Raw genomic sequence first — 18,328 nt, 5'->3', positions numbered from 1 at the left:
TTGAGAGAGAGAGAGAGAGAGGGCGAGAGCGAGAAGATTACTATATTAATTGACCCGAAATGTTGTTCGTTGTCCTGATATTGTTCTATAAACATATGGTAGACCCATAGGTAACGAGCGTAATACTGTTTCAAAATGACAAGTGACTGAGAATTCATTTGATACGAGCACTCGCGAGAAGCGTGCAGGTTTTATGCTTGCCATGCTTAAAAGAACAAAAAAGAGCGATGTGTTGGGCTTAGTTCCATGCGTCCTTTGAGTTCATTTCTGGATCAAATTTTGGGAAAATGTTATAGGGAAACCCGACATTTATTGATTTTGTTAAGGCATTAAATGATTAAAACCTTTCGAGGTGAAGACAGCTGCGATGTCTATATGGTCAAGCAAAGATCAAATTGACTCACGAGTAAAACACACAAACAAAAATGTACAGACTGTAAAATAATTCAAATGAATCGTATCTCATAAATAAATTCTAAACATAATTACGTGAGACAAGATTGAATGGATTTAATATTGTTTAAAATTAAAATTTCCATGATCAACATTAACACTTAAAAATAAAGGTTATTTTGGCAGCAGTCATCCCACAAACAACCTATACCATCCAGCTTTTCAATCCACAAAAGGTTCGCTACAGTCTTCTAACTAAGAAAAATGGTTCTTTTAAGAACTGTTCACTGAAAGGTTCTTTGGGGAACTAAAACTGTTTCCTCTATTCATGGCATCACTGTACGGACCCCCTTTTTTAACCTTTAGTTTTAAGAGTGTTGCACAATTGCATAATTTTAGTTATGAATTAAAGGAATGGTTAACCCAAAAAAGAATATTTGCTGAAAATGTACTCACCCCGAGGTCATCCAAGATGTAGATGAGCTTGTTTCTTCATCTGAACATATTTTGAGAAATGTACATTACATCACTTGCTTACCAATGGATCCTTTGCAGTGAATGGGTGCCGTCAGAATAAGAATCCAAACAACTAATAAAAACGTCCCAATAATCCACAAGTGATACACACATGACTCCAGTTCATCAGTTAACATCACTTGAGGTAAAATGCTGCATGTTTATAATAAACAAATAATGGCCGAAGGGTGAGTCATTTTTCAGCAACTTTCATTTCGGTGAATTATTTCTTAAACAAAATGTGTCAAAAAACTTCCATTTTTAGGTTGTCTTAAGGTTTGTTCCACAAATAACAAATGACAAAAAAGTTTCTCGCATAGTCTTAGTACAGGGTAATCTTTTTGTCACATGAATAAACATCTCGAGGAGACTTTCACTCTCACTGAATTTACCCATTGTTCCAAGTAAGAATTGCTATTTATGGCAAGAGTCAACTTTGCAAGAATCCAAGGGCTGAGTGCCACAATGAATGCTTTGGTTCTCTCAATTGCTATACTTCAACATTGTAAATAAGCATCCATTTCTGCAAGCATATTAAGATAGTATACACTGTCATGGCTAAATGCTATGATGAAAAAATCTGGACCAGTGCAACCATATATCACATCTGTATAGCAGGGTATGTGCAAATAACTTCCGCGACTCGCTGTGCTGACTCTCTCTAAGCTAAGAGAACATTGTGTCAAGGTTGGTGAGCTTTAATAACTAGATCTTTCAGTAATGATGAAACAAATGCTTATTCAGAGAAATGACCAGTTCCAAATGGTTTTGAGGCATGAGTCACTGCTGATTCACATCTGTAAGTCTGAATCTGATCCATTTGTGAGTCATGTCTGTGAAGGTAACCACATGTGGACACAACAGACCAGAGTCTGGCCTCCTGTTAAAACAGTAGCAAACTTTCATGGACGAGAGGCTGGATGACAGAAGCAATGGATAGTTTGCACACACAGAGAAAGGAGTGTGAATATGGCTTTGTGTATCACATATTCTTCAACACAAGAGGAATTTCCACATCAACATAGCGGACTGTCTATCCTGAAGATGAGAAACCAGGTAATATCACTCTGAATATTAGTGCATTATTTCTTTGATCTTGCATTATGGTAATCATTTAGTAATTAACTATATGCCTTAGGACCAGACAATAAAACTATACAGTTCATTATTTATTGGCTCTGATATTATGGTAAGCCTTTAGTAATAAGCAAGGGTAACTCTTAATGTACCACAAGATTACCTCTGCCTGCCAGCCATTGAGGATTTTAAAACTTGATCCGTTTTACAGACATTACTACCATCCATATCCAAGCCACAAGTGGGAAAGTATGAAGTCACTGACTGCCTTCTCTCTACAGCACATCCTATTAACCCAAATTTCAGGAACACTTTCAAATTACTAATATAAGTGAAAAGCAATAGGTATCATAAATAACAATAAACAATTAAGCACATTTATTAAATATTTTGTGTATAATACTTATTTTATAAATGTATTATTTATTGAAAATGCATATCAATTCATAACAAAAAAATCCTTATTTATAAAACTTGAAATGTACATGTAGAAATTCATATTAGCCAAGATGAATAAATGTTGCAAAAGGATAAATTATATAGAGATTGCAAATACTAATATTAAAACTTTAAAGGGTAACACTTTAGAATAAGGTTCCATTAGTTAATGTTAGTTAACTACTTTCGTTAACATGAACTGAGCAAGAACAATCCTTCTACAGCATTTATAAGTCTTAGTTCATGTTAATTTCAACATTTACTAATGCATTATTTAAATCAAAAGTTGTGCTTGTTAACATTAGTTAATGCATTGTGAATTACCATGAACTAACAATGAATAACTGTATTTTCATTAACTAACATTAACGAAGATGAATAAATACAGTAATAAATGTATTATTATTTGTTTGTTCATGTTAATTAATACATTAACTAACATTAACTAATGGAACCTTATTCTAAAGTGTTACCCTTTAAAGTATTGCAATTTCATCATTTCATGCCAGATTTCCAAAGTCATTCAAAATGAGAAAATTTCATATTTAATATATCAATGTATATAAACAATGTTTATATATATATATATATATATATATATATATATATATATATATATATATATATATATATATATATATAAACTGTTTTTCTTTCTATTCAAAGAATCCTTAAAAAATTATCAAGCCTCAATAAATATATTGAGCAGCTGTTTTGAAGGAAGCTTGGGGAGCAAATCTGCATATTCTGCATATATTCTGAAGAATCATGTATATATACACACACACAAAAAAAGTGAGATTACTGAATGTAATGCAAGTATCAGACAGTGTTCTATAGTATGTTAGATTGAACCTTTCTGCAAAAGAAAATCCCAAATAAGGCTAAAAATCAGTCCATCGTGAGCTTGCTCAATTGCTGGGAAACTGGTGGGCAAGGAATATCCAGCTGCTTCCCAAACATCACTAAAGCGGTGCGACTGGACTCTTAAAAACAGACTGACTGATGATTGAGTGGGTTTGGAAGGAAAGAGCTTTGACTGTAATCTCAAGCATAGCAGTTGAGGCCCTGTTCATTTGGACAGTTAAATACAGGAGGAGCTTTAATTGATGTGGTGGTGTTGAATTCACAGTAGAAGAGGAATGCTGACTCGTCCTGTTCGTCAGACATCAGAAAGACAGGCAGCTGAAGAACAGTGATAAATCTTTTTTCTTTTCCTTTTCTTTTTAAACTTTCTTTAAATATTCTGAACAGAATTTAAAACATCATGTGGACAGTTTATCATTATTTCTAATTATTTGCTATAAAAGAGCCAACAAAACCAATATAGTTAACTTAAAATACTTTCTTTTCTTTTCTTTTTTTCTTTTTTTTTTTTTTTACAGAAACTGAAGAGCCCCCTAGTGGTATTTAAACCCAAGCACAGCTGAGATGTTATGCTGATAAAAAAAAAGGCGGGAAGTAAAAATCATATTTTTCAAAAAGCTTTTATGTTTTTTGATTCAGAGCTATATCCATTGCTTTAGCTGAAATGCTGAGAGCTGAGAGTTTTTGCTCCCATGCTTTCCACTACTTTGAACAGTTCCATGGTGGCTTTGGCATCTTCTACTGATGAGTGGCCTCCCTTCCCTGTCTGAAAATATAAGAGAGAGAGATTTTCAGTGGAAAAAAAATTAAAGCCAAGCCTGTCTTTATTTTCTTTATAAAAATAGTCTGACTCGTCCTCTCTCAATCCTATAGGACCCAAGAGCTGCTTTGAACTGACTCTAGATATACCCTGTCTTCTCCTCTAAGCCCTATGATCTGTGTGGCACAGGTGAAACTGATATCCCCTGAGACGTTACAACATTTTTTGCTGAGTTAAACCCACCTGAATGTCCTTTTTGAGAATAGCCTTAGTGAGCTTCTTCAGAGACACCATTTCATTCACAGGCAGTCCAGCTTTCTGGTTTAGCAGTGGAATCCGTGCCGTATCTCGTGTTTGGCAAGCAGGATGGAAATATTTTAAAACCTTGAAGTCATTATGGATGGCATGGCCCACAACCACTTTCCCTGTTATTATCTTCAAAATCTGTGAGCAAAACGTATAATAATGCTTAGTAGACTTACAAAATCAATCAGACTATTACTGGTTTGTCATTATTTGGTTTATTTTGAGCACAATGAATACATGGATGATTTTTTTGGTCTAAATAATTAAATAAAAATAAATCTAAAAATCTAAAATCAGTCATTTGTAAATGCTGTGAATTTAGGAACAAAATTTTAAAACATTACACCGACTGATAACTGACAAGTTATCGTTCTACCAATATATAACACATCCATATTGTTAAATACACTGAAAAAAGTAATAAGTAAATTTACTTAATTTTTATTTGGCAAGTTTTTGCACAAGCATTTTTCAAGTAAATTTAACACATTTGGAAATTAAGTAAATCTACTTAACTAAGTTAAGTAAAAAAAATTAAATAATAATAAGAACATTTTATTGAGTAAAATTTAATTAAATAATATGAAATTAATGCATTTAGCAGACACTTTTATCCAACCGTGATGGCATTTCTTCTGATGGCATTTCTTCTGGGCTTTTGAGTTATAACAAATGTGTTTTAGAAACACATGGTTATAACAGCCAGAGAAAAGACTAAGACAGAAATCAAGGGTCAAGAGCCCAACTAAAGCAAACACTGATCTCTAACATGGTTACTTCAAATGAAACAATAAATCAACATCTAAACCTTAGTTCATTCTCAATAAGATCTTCTGTAGACGTCTGACAGAAATAAAGTCAGTCTGGTTATTAATAAGTGGAGCTGGTGATGCTGTTTGTGGGGTTGTTTAACCAGATCTTGAGAGATTTCATGTATTTTATTTCAGTTGATTTCATCTAAGGCTGTGTCTGAAGTCAGTTGTAGTAGTTCTTGTGTTTCTCTTTTCTTCAGTGATTCTGTTTGTTAACAGCAGCTGTTCATCACTAATTCTCAATCAGCACTTAGTTAATCACTTAATTACTTAAATGCAAAGTTTTAAAACTTACATGGTTTAAATCAAGGCAATCTGTTTACTTATCGGGTTTTACAGTGCGATTTCTTTTGTCTGTTTTCTTAATTGCAGAATATTTATCATGTGCATCCAGTCCTTCGTGCTGTCTTTGCTGTAAACTGGTTTAAAGGGACAGAAGTGAGAGACTTATTTACCCTCATTTGATAAAACTTTTGAAAAAAATTATTTTACATTTAGAAATTTCTAGAATATCTGTTTCTGGTTTTTTGTTAGTGTAAAAACTTTTCCAAAATAAAAAAGTAAGTAAGTGAAATTTTCACTTATTTTTCACAAAATCTTGAAGTGTTCCTGTAGCTCAGTGTTAGAACATTGCATTACCAAGTGCAAGGTTGGGGGTGTTCGATTCCCCGGGAACACATGATAGGTGAAAATTGTTAGCCTGAATGCACTGTAAGTTGCTTTGGATAAAAGTGTCTGCTAAATGCATTAATTTAATATTATTTAATTAAATTTTACTCAATAAAATGTACTTATTATTATTATTATTTTATTTTTTTATTTAACTTAGTTAAGTAGATTTACTTAATTTCCAAATGTGTTAAATTTACTTGAAAAATGCTTGTGCAAAAATTTGCCAAATAAAAATTAAGTAAATTTACTTATTACTTTTTTCAGTGTATGAAAACAAAGATTTTAATATTTTGATGTTCATATGGTGATAGTTTCACTGATCCATTAGAAATGTTAAATATTATTATTATTATTGTGTAATATGTCCACAAACAAATTATGACATTATGTGATTTGAGAAAGAAAAAAGAAAAGAAAAGAAAAAGCAAAAACCTCAAGCCTCAATGCCTTCATAAAATGTAATGGGTATGCACATATTACATCACTGAATTTCATTTATTTAACTGTGTGGCAGGATCTGAATTTAATTTTGGAAACTTTTCTTTCGCAACCGTTTACATAAAAAAAAGTGCCTTCTTTAGGCTACATATAAATGCAATGCAATGAGAGTACTGTTTGTACACAAAAATACAAAAGAATTGTTGAATAAAGTCGTTATTTTTGTTTTACAAAAAGTATTCTCGTCGCTTCATAACGTTACGGTTGAACCACTGATGGCAGATGAACTATTCTAACAATGCTTTTTATACTTTTCTGGACCTTGACAATGTAACTTACTTGGCCGTCAATGGGACAGTCACAAACCTGCTGGTTTTCATCCAAAATATCTTAAATTGTGTTCTGAAGACGAACAAATCTTCGGGTTTGGAATGACATGGGGGTAGGTAATTAATGACAAAATTTTCATTTTGGGGTGGAGTATCCCTTTAAACATGCTCATTGAAGTAGAGATTCACTTTCATACCTCTTTCTGTGCCTGATCAAAGGGTATGGCATGGAGTAGGTCCTGCCTCCTGATTCCACTCCAGCGAGTGCGGAAATCCGTCACAGGATTGATGGGTTTGATATATTTATCATAAATCACATCTCCTTCGTAGGTGACGATACTACAGCGGGCAAGTTCATTGCGACACCCCTTCGGTCCTGTGCCCACCATCTCACAGTCCAATGCTACGCATTTCAAAGGTCCGAGAGTGCGGGGGGATGATTTGTGAGTCGGATGCCTCTGAGATGTGGAGGCAGTGGATGGAAATGAAAATGTCTGTGCAGAACTAGAAGGCTCATTTGTCTTATTAGGAAGATAACAGGTAAATTTAGGAAAAATAGGACCTGGTTTTGATTGATCACCGCCATTGAGCTGCGTGTTTCTAGACTTGTTTTTATTTCTCTGCATGTTGTTTTGCTTTTTATTTTGTTTCTCTTTTAACAAACCCTTGTGCTCCAGGTAATGTCTCCTTCCCAGGAAACGTTCATGCTTGGCATTTCCTCTGGATTTACCTGATTTCCCTCCTTGACTAGGCTCACAAACCAGGTTCAACATAATCCCTGACATTCTTGTACACCCTCAGAGGTTGATGACAGCAGGTGTCTTCTTGATGTTAAGACAAAGAAAAAGAAAACAACTGTCAAGGCAAAGAACTGACTTGACCACACAAAATGATTGTGATAATCATTCTGTAGAAAAGTGTATAAAATGTTTAAATGATAAAAAAATAATTAACATAATATATATTTAATAAAAATTAACTCAATAAATTACTGACTAAAATATTTTTTAAATATTAACTAATAATTAATTGATAAACAAATAACTAATACAAATCTTACATTTAAAAAATACAGTACAATACTACAACAATGAATAGTAAAAAGAAAAAAACGCAACTATGTAACAGAAACGAACTAAATAATGCTTTACAAAAGAATCCAAAAATTTTTTAACACATTTTTTATACACTGAAATATATAGATGCCTTTTAAAATAAGCTCAGACGACAAATCATATTGGTTAAATGTGGCATGTAAAAATCTGAACCCCCTTAATAAACGATGTTTTTAAAGCAATGCAAAGACAATAGTTTTACTACACAGCTGAGTTATTACACTGTGAATAGCAAAATAAAGTGTGCGATTCTTTAACGTATAGACATAAACTTTCAAAATGTTCTAGTACATACCATTATTTGCCCGAAAACAGCGATCTTTGATATTGTTTTCCTTATGATTGTGTACTAAACAAGCATGTAGTACGTGTGACTGCATATATACTTCCGGGTCGGATTTTAACCGTTAAGGGAAGTTCGACTCTTTCGAACAGTTCGTTTCAAAGAACCGGTTCAAACCTACTTCAGTGATTCTAAAGGTTTCTGTTTACTGTTTATTAAGTTTTCGACGCCGTTTTTATTATAAACGTGATTATGGTATATCATAATAATAAAAAAAAATACACAAATGTAAAAAAAATAATAATAATAAAATAAAAAACATACACATAACTGCATTGTTCGTAATCAAGTTGGAGTCAACTCCCAATCGTGAATGAATAATTTAGATCAGTTTGTGAATCAATTCAACCGAATCATTGATTCATTCACGAATAGGAAATCGCTAGTAGGCGGCGCACATGCAAACACGTGTGGTCGGATTGCTACATGTAAACACCAAAGTCTTAATACGTTCCCAAAGAGTTTTTTATATTAAACGACTACTCGTAATATTGACGGGCACCCAGTTTAACCCGCATGGTGTTTGCTGTGCTGAAGAAATGTTTGTGGCGGCTTTTTCGGAGCAGGAGCAGAGAGAACTAGCTGAGAAGCTGACTTCGCTCTTGTCAACCTACAGACACATATCAGACTCCTACATAATAGTAATAAATCTACAACACCTTTTATTATTTCTGTGTTTGTGCATTATAAACTGCTATGCTGTAAGCTTTGTCAAGAATTAAATTGCGAGTGTAACAGTAAACGGATAATCCTATGTGTTAAACCGCGGGGTTTCTGTCAGATGAAATATTTATGTGCATGTGAAAGTGTATCTGTGTTTGTGCGTCCACGCAGGAGTTCTTCAGTGAGAGTTTGTGGGACACTTTGCCTGTGAGCTGGCAGGACGCCCTCGGTGATCTTACACCCCCACAGATCGCTGATCTGCTGCTGGATAAAGAGATTAAGGACAGGCGGTAAACGAGTTTATTCTGTGTATCTGTCTCTGGTTGCCTTAAATTAAGATAATGTTACAAAGCCAGAACATTGCTCAAAATTCACTTTGGAGCATTTGCCTGTAGAAAAAGCTATGAGATAATTAAATGAAGAGTTCAGATATAAAAGCATGCTGTCTGAAATTATCTTCTAAAATGAACATTTGTTTCTTTGTTTATCAGGCTCCTGTATTTAGTTATTTTATAAAAAAATGCCTAGAAGAAGGACCCATACATTTTAGATGAAAATTTCAGACAGAACTTAAAACTATCTCTAAACTCCTAAGATAGAAATGCATGAAGTGATCAAATACAGGGGCGGATTTAGACATTTTGGGGCCCAAGGCAAACACAGACATGGGGCCCTCTACATCTCTTGTTTCCCTCCTTTTGTCAATCCTTATTTTAAAAAAAAAGCCCTAATTGTTACTTCTCTTCAGCAGTCTTCACACAGCAATGATGTATAAACATCTGCCGTGTTTCCACTATCGAGCTAGGACCGGGCTCTAGTGCGTGCCAGGGCCAGTCGCGTTTCCACTGTCACTTCCGGGGCTTGATCGTGCCTCGCCGGGGCTTCCTCGGGGCCAACGGCCAGGGTTTTTTGGCCCGACGAAAACCTTGAGCCAAAGCGGGCCAGCTGGGGCTAGAGGAGGGGTTATAAACAAAGGCGGAGTTTCTCCGTGTCTAGAGAGCGTCAGCGCGGATCATTTCAGAAAGATAACAGCTTTAACACCAGCATTAACGACGTTTTAAAATAAGTTGAGCTCAAAACTCACTCTTAGTTCGCAGCAAGTGTTTGAAATAACTTGATCCAATGTGGATTATAATCACTAAACAAGGCAGAAATATTTATAAGCGATGTAAAAGACTATGCACGCTAAACATTAACGTTACACAGTAAACATGTTAAATATGACCGCTTGGAGAAATCAGACGTCAGCTTCTTATTCTCTATCACAATTGTGTATTTATTAAGTAACATTTTATCTGTCGTCTCGTTTCAAGAGTTTAGCTCCACGTTGCATATCATCAAAATATAATAATTTTTGTTCGGGAGCTTTTATAAAAATAGAGAGTCTGCGCCGAGGATCATTTAAGAAAGATAACAGCTTTAACACCAGCATTAAACACTTTTTTTTTTTTTAAATAAGTTGAGCTCAAAACTCTCTTTCAGTCAGCAGCGAGTGTTTGAAATAACTTGATCCAATGTGGATAATCACCATACAAGGCAGAAATATGTATAAGCGATGAAAAAGATATGCACGCTAAACATATTACCATAGTAAACATGGTAAAATATGACCGCTTGAAGAAATCAGATGTCAGCTTCTTATTCTCTATCACAATCGTGTATTAAGTAACTTATATTATCTTTAACAAGCCTCGTCTCGAGTTTATCTAACGTTGCCTATCATAAAAGAATATAGCCTAATAATGTTTTTTGTTCGGGAGCTTTTATAAAAATAGAGATATTATCATTCATTCTAAATGTGACGGCTATACTGTGGCTAATAAACAGAGACAGACTCGACTGAATAAGCAGGCTATTGTCATAAGCGTTAAAAATAAATAAATAAAATAGAAATAAGTGTATTTATGTGTGATTAATTTTGAGTCCTGATAAATTAAATCAATTCTATAGTTAAAACATCGATGATTTTGAATTTGAATATATAACAAAGCATGCAAACAAACGGCCTCTTTTAAGCCCTGGCTCGCACTGGGCCGACAGTGGAAATGCGGCTAGTGACTGCTAGTACTCATTACTCATCAATTTTCCTAAAAACTTTTTGCTTTCTTCCTGTTTCTTCCTTTTTTCAGCACCGCTTGGGTAGCTTCGCTTCATTTTTACTGTCAACACTCTCTCTCTGTACACAATGTCTATCACTGTCAATCACTTCTTCTTCGTCAGTTTTTTGGCGCATTACAGCCTTGTCACTTTCGCAGATGCGCAGTAAGTGAAATAATGGAATAGTCCAATGTAGTGAGGTGGGGGGGGGGGGGCCCTCCTGTCTGCGACACTAATGATTTGATGCCATTTTTCGCAAATGGAGTTTTAGAAATATATATTTTGCACGAAGTAAAAAAAAATAAAAATCTTTAAGCAAGTTAATGGGGCATTTTGGGGGCCCCTAGGTAGCTCGGGGCCCAAGGCAATTGCCGACCTTTGCCTAATGGTAAAGTCCGCCCCATTCAAATATATAATTAGAATTCAAGGTTTTGTGTTGGGACCAATATTTTACATTAGATATCAAGTGGTAAAATCCAATACCAAAATTGCTTATTGTACCAGTGTTATTTTAGTATCATTGTGATGCATTTATGGTTTTATTGTTATTTTGATATATATATATATTTTTTTTCTGCTTTCATTTTCATTTTGTTTAAAATTGAAGTATTTTATGGGGTTTTTTCATATATATTTTTTTAATTAAAAGTTTTTGAGTATTTTAAGTTAATATCTTGTTTATTTCTTGTTTTTTTTGTTAACTATAATAACCTTGCATATCTTGTATATTCCCTCATAATCAAACAGTAATTCATATTCATATATATATACTATTTACATTACATTTAAATTTATTCATTTAGCATTTAGTTAAACCTATAATACATTTTAATTGTTTCTATGTAGTAAACAAATAAATGGAAGTAAATTCAAAGGTGTTGTATTTATTCTGTCATTTAGGTACCCATCTGTGTGGCCTCTGTCCTTACTGGCACTGCGGACAGCAGCACATGTGCTGTCGTTTCCACGTAAAGCACCAGATGGGCACGGTCAGGACATAGGTGCAGCAGTGCCTGAGGAGTTTCAGTCGAACCAGAGTCAGAGTTCTTTGTTAGGACACATTTTTCGTAAACACGTCAAGCCCAAGAAGCAGCACGAAATCAGAAGACTAGGCACGGTATGGGTGCATTATACTGCATGCAATGTCAATGTGGAAAGATTCTGAAGGCCGTTATTAAAGAAATATGACTCCATTAAGACTATTTGATAATCTAAAGATCATTTACAATGTTGTTGTTTTTTTTTCTGCTGAACTGTCTCTCCTAGCTGGTCAAGAAGCTGTGTGATCAGGTTAACTGTAGCTGTGTGGTTGATGTTGGGTCTGGACAGGTACAGTAATGTCTTGCTTAATTTTATAATGGTAAATATGCCAGTCGTTAAATTATAAATATGCAAATTACTCACTTTAATTTGATCCATCCCTCCAGGGCCATTTGACACGGTTTCTGTCTTTTGGACTTGGCCTGGATGTCACTGGAATTGAGGCTGACCCTAACCTTGTTTTTATGGCAACCAAATTTGATAGACAGCTTCTATTGACACTCACCAAAGAGAATCAAAAGGTATGACACTAATAAAGTATACTATTAAATAATCTATTCATTAATTGTGTATTTCCTATATTACATAAAGATTGATACACACACAAATAGCTGGCATTATCACTAAGACCATGTTTTATTTTGTATTATTATATTTTATATTATTTCCTATTTTATTGTTTAAATCATATTTTGCAAATAGGAGTTTTTCAGTCAAGATGGGTGAACATTACTCGAGTAATGCTTTTTTGCCCTGTGGGGTTCCTCAGGGTTCTATTTTGGCTCCTTTGCTTTTTTCCCTCTATATGCTCCCACTTGGCTCAATTTTTAGAAAACATGGTTTGTCATTTCACTGTTATGCGGATGACACTCAGGTTTATCTGCCTGTCAAACGAAACTCTGTGGGTCTTGAGTCTCTTATGGCATGTTTGGCAGATGTAAAGACTTGGCTTTCCTTAAATTTTTAAATTTTCAATGAAAAGAAAACAGAAATTATATTTTTTGGTCCATCTGAATTTTCAAATTCCCCAAAAATTGATTTGGGAGGGATGACTCCATGTTTAAAATCATGGGTAAAAAACCTTGGCTTCATTTTTGATGATGGCTTAAAGTTTGACCAACAAATAAATTCAGTTGTCAAATCTTGCTTTTTTCAGCTGCGTCAGCTTTCCAAAGCTAAGCCTTTTCTTTCTTTTAAAGATTTTGAAAAAGTAATTCACGTTTTTATTTCATCAAAACTGGACTACTGTAACTCACTTTACTTTGGAATTAGTCAGACAGCTTTATCCCGCTTGCAGCTTGTTCAGAATGCTGCGGCTAGACTCTTGTGTGGCGTCAAAAGGAGGGAGCATATCACTCCTATTTTATGCTCACTACATTGGCTGCCTGTTTGTTTTAGAATTGATTTTAAGATGTTGCTCCTCATCTTTAAATCCCTGAATGGTTTGGCTCCACTTTATCTCAGGGAGTTGCTGACCGAGTATAAACCCACTAGATCCCTTCGGTCTTCCAACCAGGATCTATTGTTTACTCCAAAGTCGAGGCTTAAGTGCAGGGGAGACCGTGCTTTCTGTATTGCTGCCCCCAGGCTTTGGAACGCCTTGCCACTGTCCATTAGACAAGCCTCTTCTCTTAATATTTTTAAGTCCAGGCTAAAAACATTTTTATTTTCAAAAGCATTTGGCTGATTAGATATCTGAACAATTTTATATATATATTTTTTTTTGTTTGTTTGTTCATTGTGTGTTTTTCTCTGTTTTTAATGACCTAATGGAAAGCACATTGGTCGACGGAAGTTGTAGTTAATTGTGCTATATAAATAAATTTTCATTGTCATTATTGTTTTATTTTATTTGTAAATCTTAAATATTAAACTTTTTTTTATCATCTTTTATTTTTACATCTTTACTGAGTCAACCACAAGTTTTCTCATCATTGTCTCTGTTGTAGTCAGGAAACACTCAAAGTCTTCATTCTGCACCTGGTCCTTCTCCTCGTCATGTGGTGGGCTGGGTCAACCCGAAGGCTTCATGGGATGTCTTCATTCAGCAGCTTGGTGTGACAGCAACTGAAAGTGACAGTATTGGAGCAACCTCTGGGCCATATGAAAAGAAACAACGGGTGGAGGAAATTAATCTAGAGCCGCATTCATGCCAAATCAGAGTGGGAGAGTTACAAAATACATCACATACTAATAAAACTGACATCAATAGTTCAGACTCCGTAACCCAAATAAACACTGGGGTTACTCCATCAGGGATGGCAACTGAAATGCTTACTTGTAAACCCATACCAGTTACTGATTGTGATGCCAAAAAACCTGCTCGTTTTGTACTCACCGGTCTTCATGCATGTGGAGACCTTAGCTCTACACTTCTTCGTCATTTTGCCAACTGCCCGTACGTTCAGGTCATCACATCTGTCGCTTGCTGCTACATGAAAATCTCAACCCAGGAGAACCCAAACCCTCCTGGCATTTTCCATCCCCCATGTTCTGCAGACACTGCGGAGGATTCTTGTTTAGAATTTGGTTATCCAATGAGTGACTGGGTACATGGATTACCAGGGCACCAGTTGTCTTATAAGGCACGAGAGGGAGCGTGTCATGCAATAGAGGACTATCTCCACCGACTGAGAGAGGACAGCGGCTTACTGAGGACACACTGCTACAGAGCCATCTTAGAAAGCATCATCAGAGCGGAGAGGCCTGATATGCGCAGACCAGGAGTTCAGACTGTTCGGAAAGCCCACAACCTGTCATTTTCAGAGTTAGTGTCTTTATTAATAATATCTTTAAAGGGGGTGAACTGCCTCTGTTTATTATTTTACACAGTTCTCCAAGGTCCACTTATAGTGTTTTTTTTCAGTAATAGACTATTTTCTGCACAGTTTTCGACCCCCTTCATCAGAATGCTCTGTTTGAATAGGTGTGGCGGATAAGTAAACGCCCATTGCTATGACTGGCTAACACCTGTGCATGCTTGATAGTCTACAATCCTTCACAGATGGACACTGTTGTGTTTTAGGTTAAAACCACATAAATACTCACATCAAACGATCTGTTTAACAGACAAAACAATAGTGATCACTTATTAAAAACAATTACACTTGTTTGTTCCAACAGTAATATAGTCGGCACAGCATCATCTTTAAGTTTCAGTCTTCCCCGCATTTAATATAAAAAAATCATGCATCCAATTGTGCCTTGTTTGTTAACAAAACTGTGGTAAAATTACGTTGTCTTTAACTACACAAAAAAATAAAGTTCATCCACTTTTTCCTAATGTTTGGATCACATGGAAGGCAGTGTAAAGAGAAGTTGGCACTGCACAGCATCTTGTTGTTTTCAGAGACATCTTTTTTAGTTGGATTTTGCATAGACCTGTGCATTCGTCTCTCATAAATACATGCACGAATCGGTGGGCCGGGCTAAACAGACATTGATGTACAATCAGGCACTGATCTTCTGCTTCTTATGCTTATCCACATTTATTACATCATACAGTAGGTTTACATGGACAACAATAATCAAATTTTAACATAGTTAAGACAATACTCTGATTAAGAATCTACCATCTAAGAATCTATCATCTGGTTTCAACAACGCTGCCGTCTGTATGCACGTATAGCATGACAACAACAATTTACTGCATTTAAAGCTTTTGTAAAATTACTGTCATTTTGGCAGACTGTCTTCAGTATTAGCTGTTTTTAGACTGACAAAGGTCTTTAGAGGTCTGAAACTTACAGGAGGTTTTTATAGTACAATGACCTCATAATTGTGAAAAGATTAAGGGAATTTTGGTTTCTCAGTTCATGACCCCATTAAAGAGTCACGTATCTGTGACTTCCCCCTGAGCTTCAGTTCCTAGAACAGGAAGGACCTGAGAAGCTAGTTCAGTAGACTTAAATGAAATGTGTTAAACTCCTATTTTCAAGTACATTTGAGATGCTAGACAGCTGCATGATAAGTTTATCTTTTGTTTTATAACAGGTATGCTCGTTTGGCATTGCCAAGGGTGGGCCTACCTGCTGATCTCCCATTTGACTCTGACGCTGTGGATGCAATGCTAGCGCAGCAGGGTAGAGTGGTGGCGTACTTCAGCCTGGTTCTTCTCCTCGCACCTGTGGTGGAAACCCTAGTGTTACTGGACCGAATGATTTTTCTGCAGGAGAGAGGTAAATAAAGCAGAGCCAGTCACTCATATAAAGAACTGAAAATGACAAAATTAGCTTTTTTCCTTTTGACACAACTGTTTTCTTTTTCTGACATGTTTATATAATTAAAAAAAATAGATATATTTTTTATTAATATTATTAAATATTATTATTATATATATATATATATATATATATATATATATATTTTTTTTTACAGAGAAAGAAGTCTCAAAAGTTTCATTCAATTATAATTTATTTACATGACTTTTCTAGTCAAATTTTTTTTTTTTACTCAAAAATATCAGGATCTACAAAATAACATATTTTACATCTTGACATAACTTATCAAAGTTTCCATTACCTTTTTGCATTATCACTTTTCCAGGTGTAGAAATCAGTTCCCTTATTGTATAAATATAATACATCTTTGTATTTTCATATTTAGGTTTCCAGAGTGAACTCATCCCACTCTTTGATGCTGCTTTTTCCCCACGAAACCTGGTACTGGTTGCCGTCAAGCCCAAAGAAGCACAGAGCGGAATGAAATAACATACACTGAGATATTTGAATCCAAGTTCTGACTCACAACCACATAATTAGATTAACAGTTACATTTTATGAGTAAAATGCCCTTAAATGAACCGTCTGACATTAGAAAACTGAAATTAGAGGTCTGATTTTCCATTTTCCAGAGTGACCCATTAATGGCTCATTGTCATTTTTTTCCCGTCATACTTTCCTTCACTTAGAAGCAAAAACTGTCCCACATTTTAAATCAGATTTTGTCTGAATAGGAGAGAGGGAAATTCTTCTTTTAAATTAGAAATTTTAATATATGATTTTCATATTTTTAACTCTATTAAAAAGACATAAGACACTCAAACTGTTTTGTGTTTTTTCAAAGCTGTCAGACTGGATTTATTGGATAAAATATTCTCTTTTTTTTTTTTTTTAAGGCACAGGATTTTTTATTACACTGGGCAAAGTTGCTATCATCTATGGTTCATCTCTATTACAAAAGAGACAAATTCAGACCAAGAATCTCATATATGACTGCAGGTGTATGAATGTTCTATTTTGTAAATAAATAAAAAAAAAAATTTAATAAAAAGGTTGACATGTCTGATTTTAACCTATAGATGGCACTCTTAATATAAAATCAGGTCAAACCTTCAAAGACAGTAAGCACCCATGATATTTCTAGTATGTAAAGTATGCTGCAGTCACAGAGACTCATTTCTTTGCTCATTTCAACTATAAGCACTGATGTATTAGAATTGTTCAATAAAATAATTTAACAATTTAATTCCATAAAAGAGGTACATCTAAAAAATAGAATATCATGGAAGAGGTCTTAATGTTTTGTAATTTAATAAAAAAAAAAGCAAATAGGTCAGGTGAGTTGGCTGGCCAATCAAGCACAGTAATATCATGGTCATCAAACCACTTGGTAGTGGATTTGGCACTGTGGACAGGTGCTAAAGTCCTGCTGCAAAATGAAATCAGCATCTCCATAAAGCTTGTCAGCAGATGGAAGCATAAAGTGCTCCAAAATCTCCTGGTAGATGGCTGCATTGACTTTGGACTTGATTAAACACAATGGAGCAACACCAGCAGATTTTTATTTTCCCAAGCTGTAAGTCGTAACCATCAGAATTAAAACAAAACTCTTGAAATATTTCACTTTGTGTGCAGTGAAGGTTTTTTTAATTAGATGACAAAAAATAAAGACCTTTTCCAGAATATTCAGACTTTTTGAGAAGCACCTGTATGGATTATTGTGACGAGAAAGAGAAGTAACATCTGACAAAAAAATAAAGAGGATATGAAGACTGCTATCAAAGCAACCTGGGCTTCAATAATGCCTCAGCAGTGCCACAGACTGTTCTCCTCCATCCCATACTGCAATTAAGCAGTAATTCATACAAAAGAGCCCCAACCAAGTATTGAGTGCATATCTGCTTTGGAGATCATGAACATTTCTGTTTTGTAACCTTTTCTGATAGATCTTTGAGAAAATATTCAAAATTTTTCAGATACTGATTTTATTTTCCTAAGCTGGAAGTCATAATCAGAATAATAGTAAAAAAAAAAAAAAAAAACTTAAAATATTTCAGTTTGTGTAAAATGAATCTAGAATAAAAGTTTGCTTTAAAAAAAAAAAAAAAAAAAAACACCTTTTCCATGATATTCAATTTTTTTAGATGCACCTGTATATTTACATAGTTTTTCAGGATTTACATGACTTTCATAGACATTCGTGATTACACTTTTTACCACATAAAATATTTTAGATGTCAA

The 18,328-nt window shown here is 34.7% G+C and overlaps 2 protein-coding genes across 2 annotated transcripts; one reads left to right on the top strand and one right to left on the bottom strand.

Annotated features, from left to right (window-relative positions):
• Positions 1–3,673: 3,673 nt before the first annotated feature.
• Positions 3,674–8,135, bottom strand: isg20l2 (interferon stimulated exonuclease gene 20-like 2). Its single transcript, XM_026284034.1, has 4 exons — positions 8,019–8,135; positions 6,806–7,432; positions 4,295–4,495; positions 3,674–4,057 (listed from the first exon to the last, which is right to left on the bottom strand). The coding sequence occupies exons 2-4, from the start codon at positions 7,391–7,393 to the stop codon at positions 3,947–3,949; spliced, it is 900 nt and encodes a 299-aa protein (XP_026139819.1). The 5' UTR covers positions 7,394–7,432; positions 8,019–8,135; the 3' UTR covers positions 3,674–3,946.
• A 179-nt stretch (positions 8,136–8,314) lies between these two features.
• Positions 8,315–17,560, top strand: mettl25b (methyltransferase like 25B). Its single transcript, XM_026284030.1, has 8 exons — positions 8,315–8,707; positions 8,901–9,019; positions 11,727–11,943; positions 12,093–12,155; positions 12,254–12,388; positions 13,817–14,634; positions 15,861–16,045; positions 16,473–17,560. The coding sequence occupies exons 1-8, from the start codon at positions 8,465–8,467 to the stop codon at positions 16,574–16,576; spliced, it is 1,884 nt and encodes a 627-aa protein (XP_026139815.1). The 5' UTR covers positions 8,315–8,464; the 3' UTR covers positions 16,577–17,560.
• The last annotated feature ends 768 nt before the right edge of the window (positions 17,561–18,328 follow it).

The sequence above is a fragment of the Carassius auratus genome, chromosome 16 (assembly GCF_003368295.1).
Source record: "Carassius auratus strain Wakin chromosome 16, ASM336829v1, whole genome shotgun sequence".
NCBI lineage: Eukaryota > Metazoa > Chordata > Actinopteri > Cypriniformes > Cyprinidae > Carassius > Carassius auratus.
Note: the sequence above shows the minus strand (reverse complement) of the source record. Positions and strands in the feature narration are given on the sequence as shown.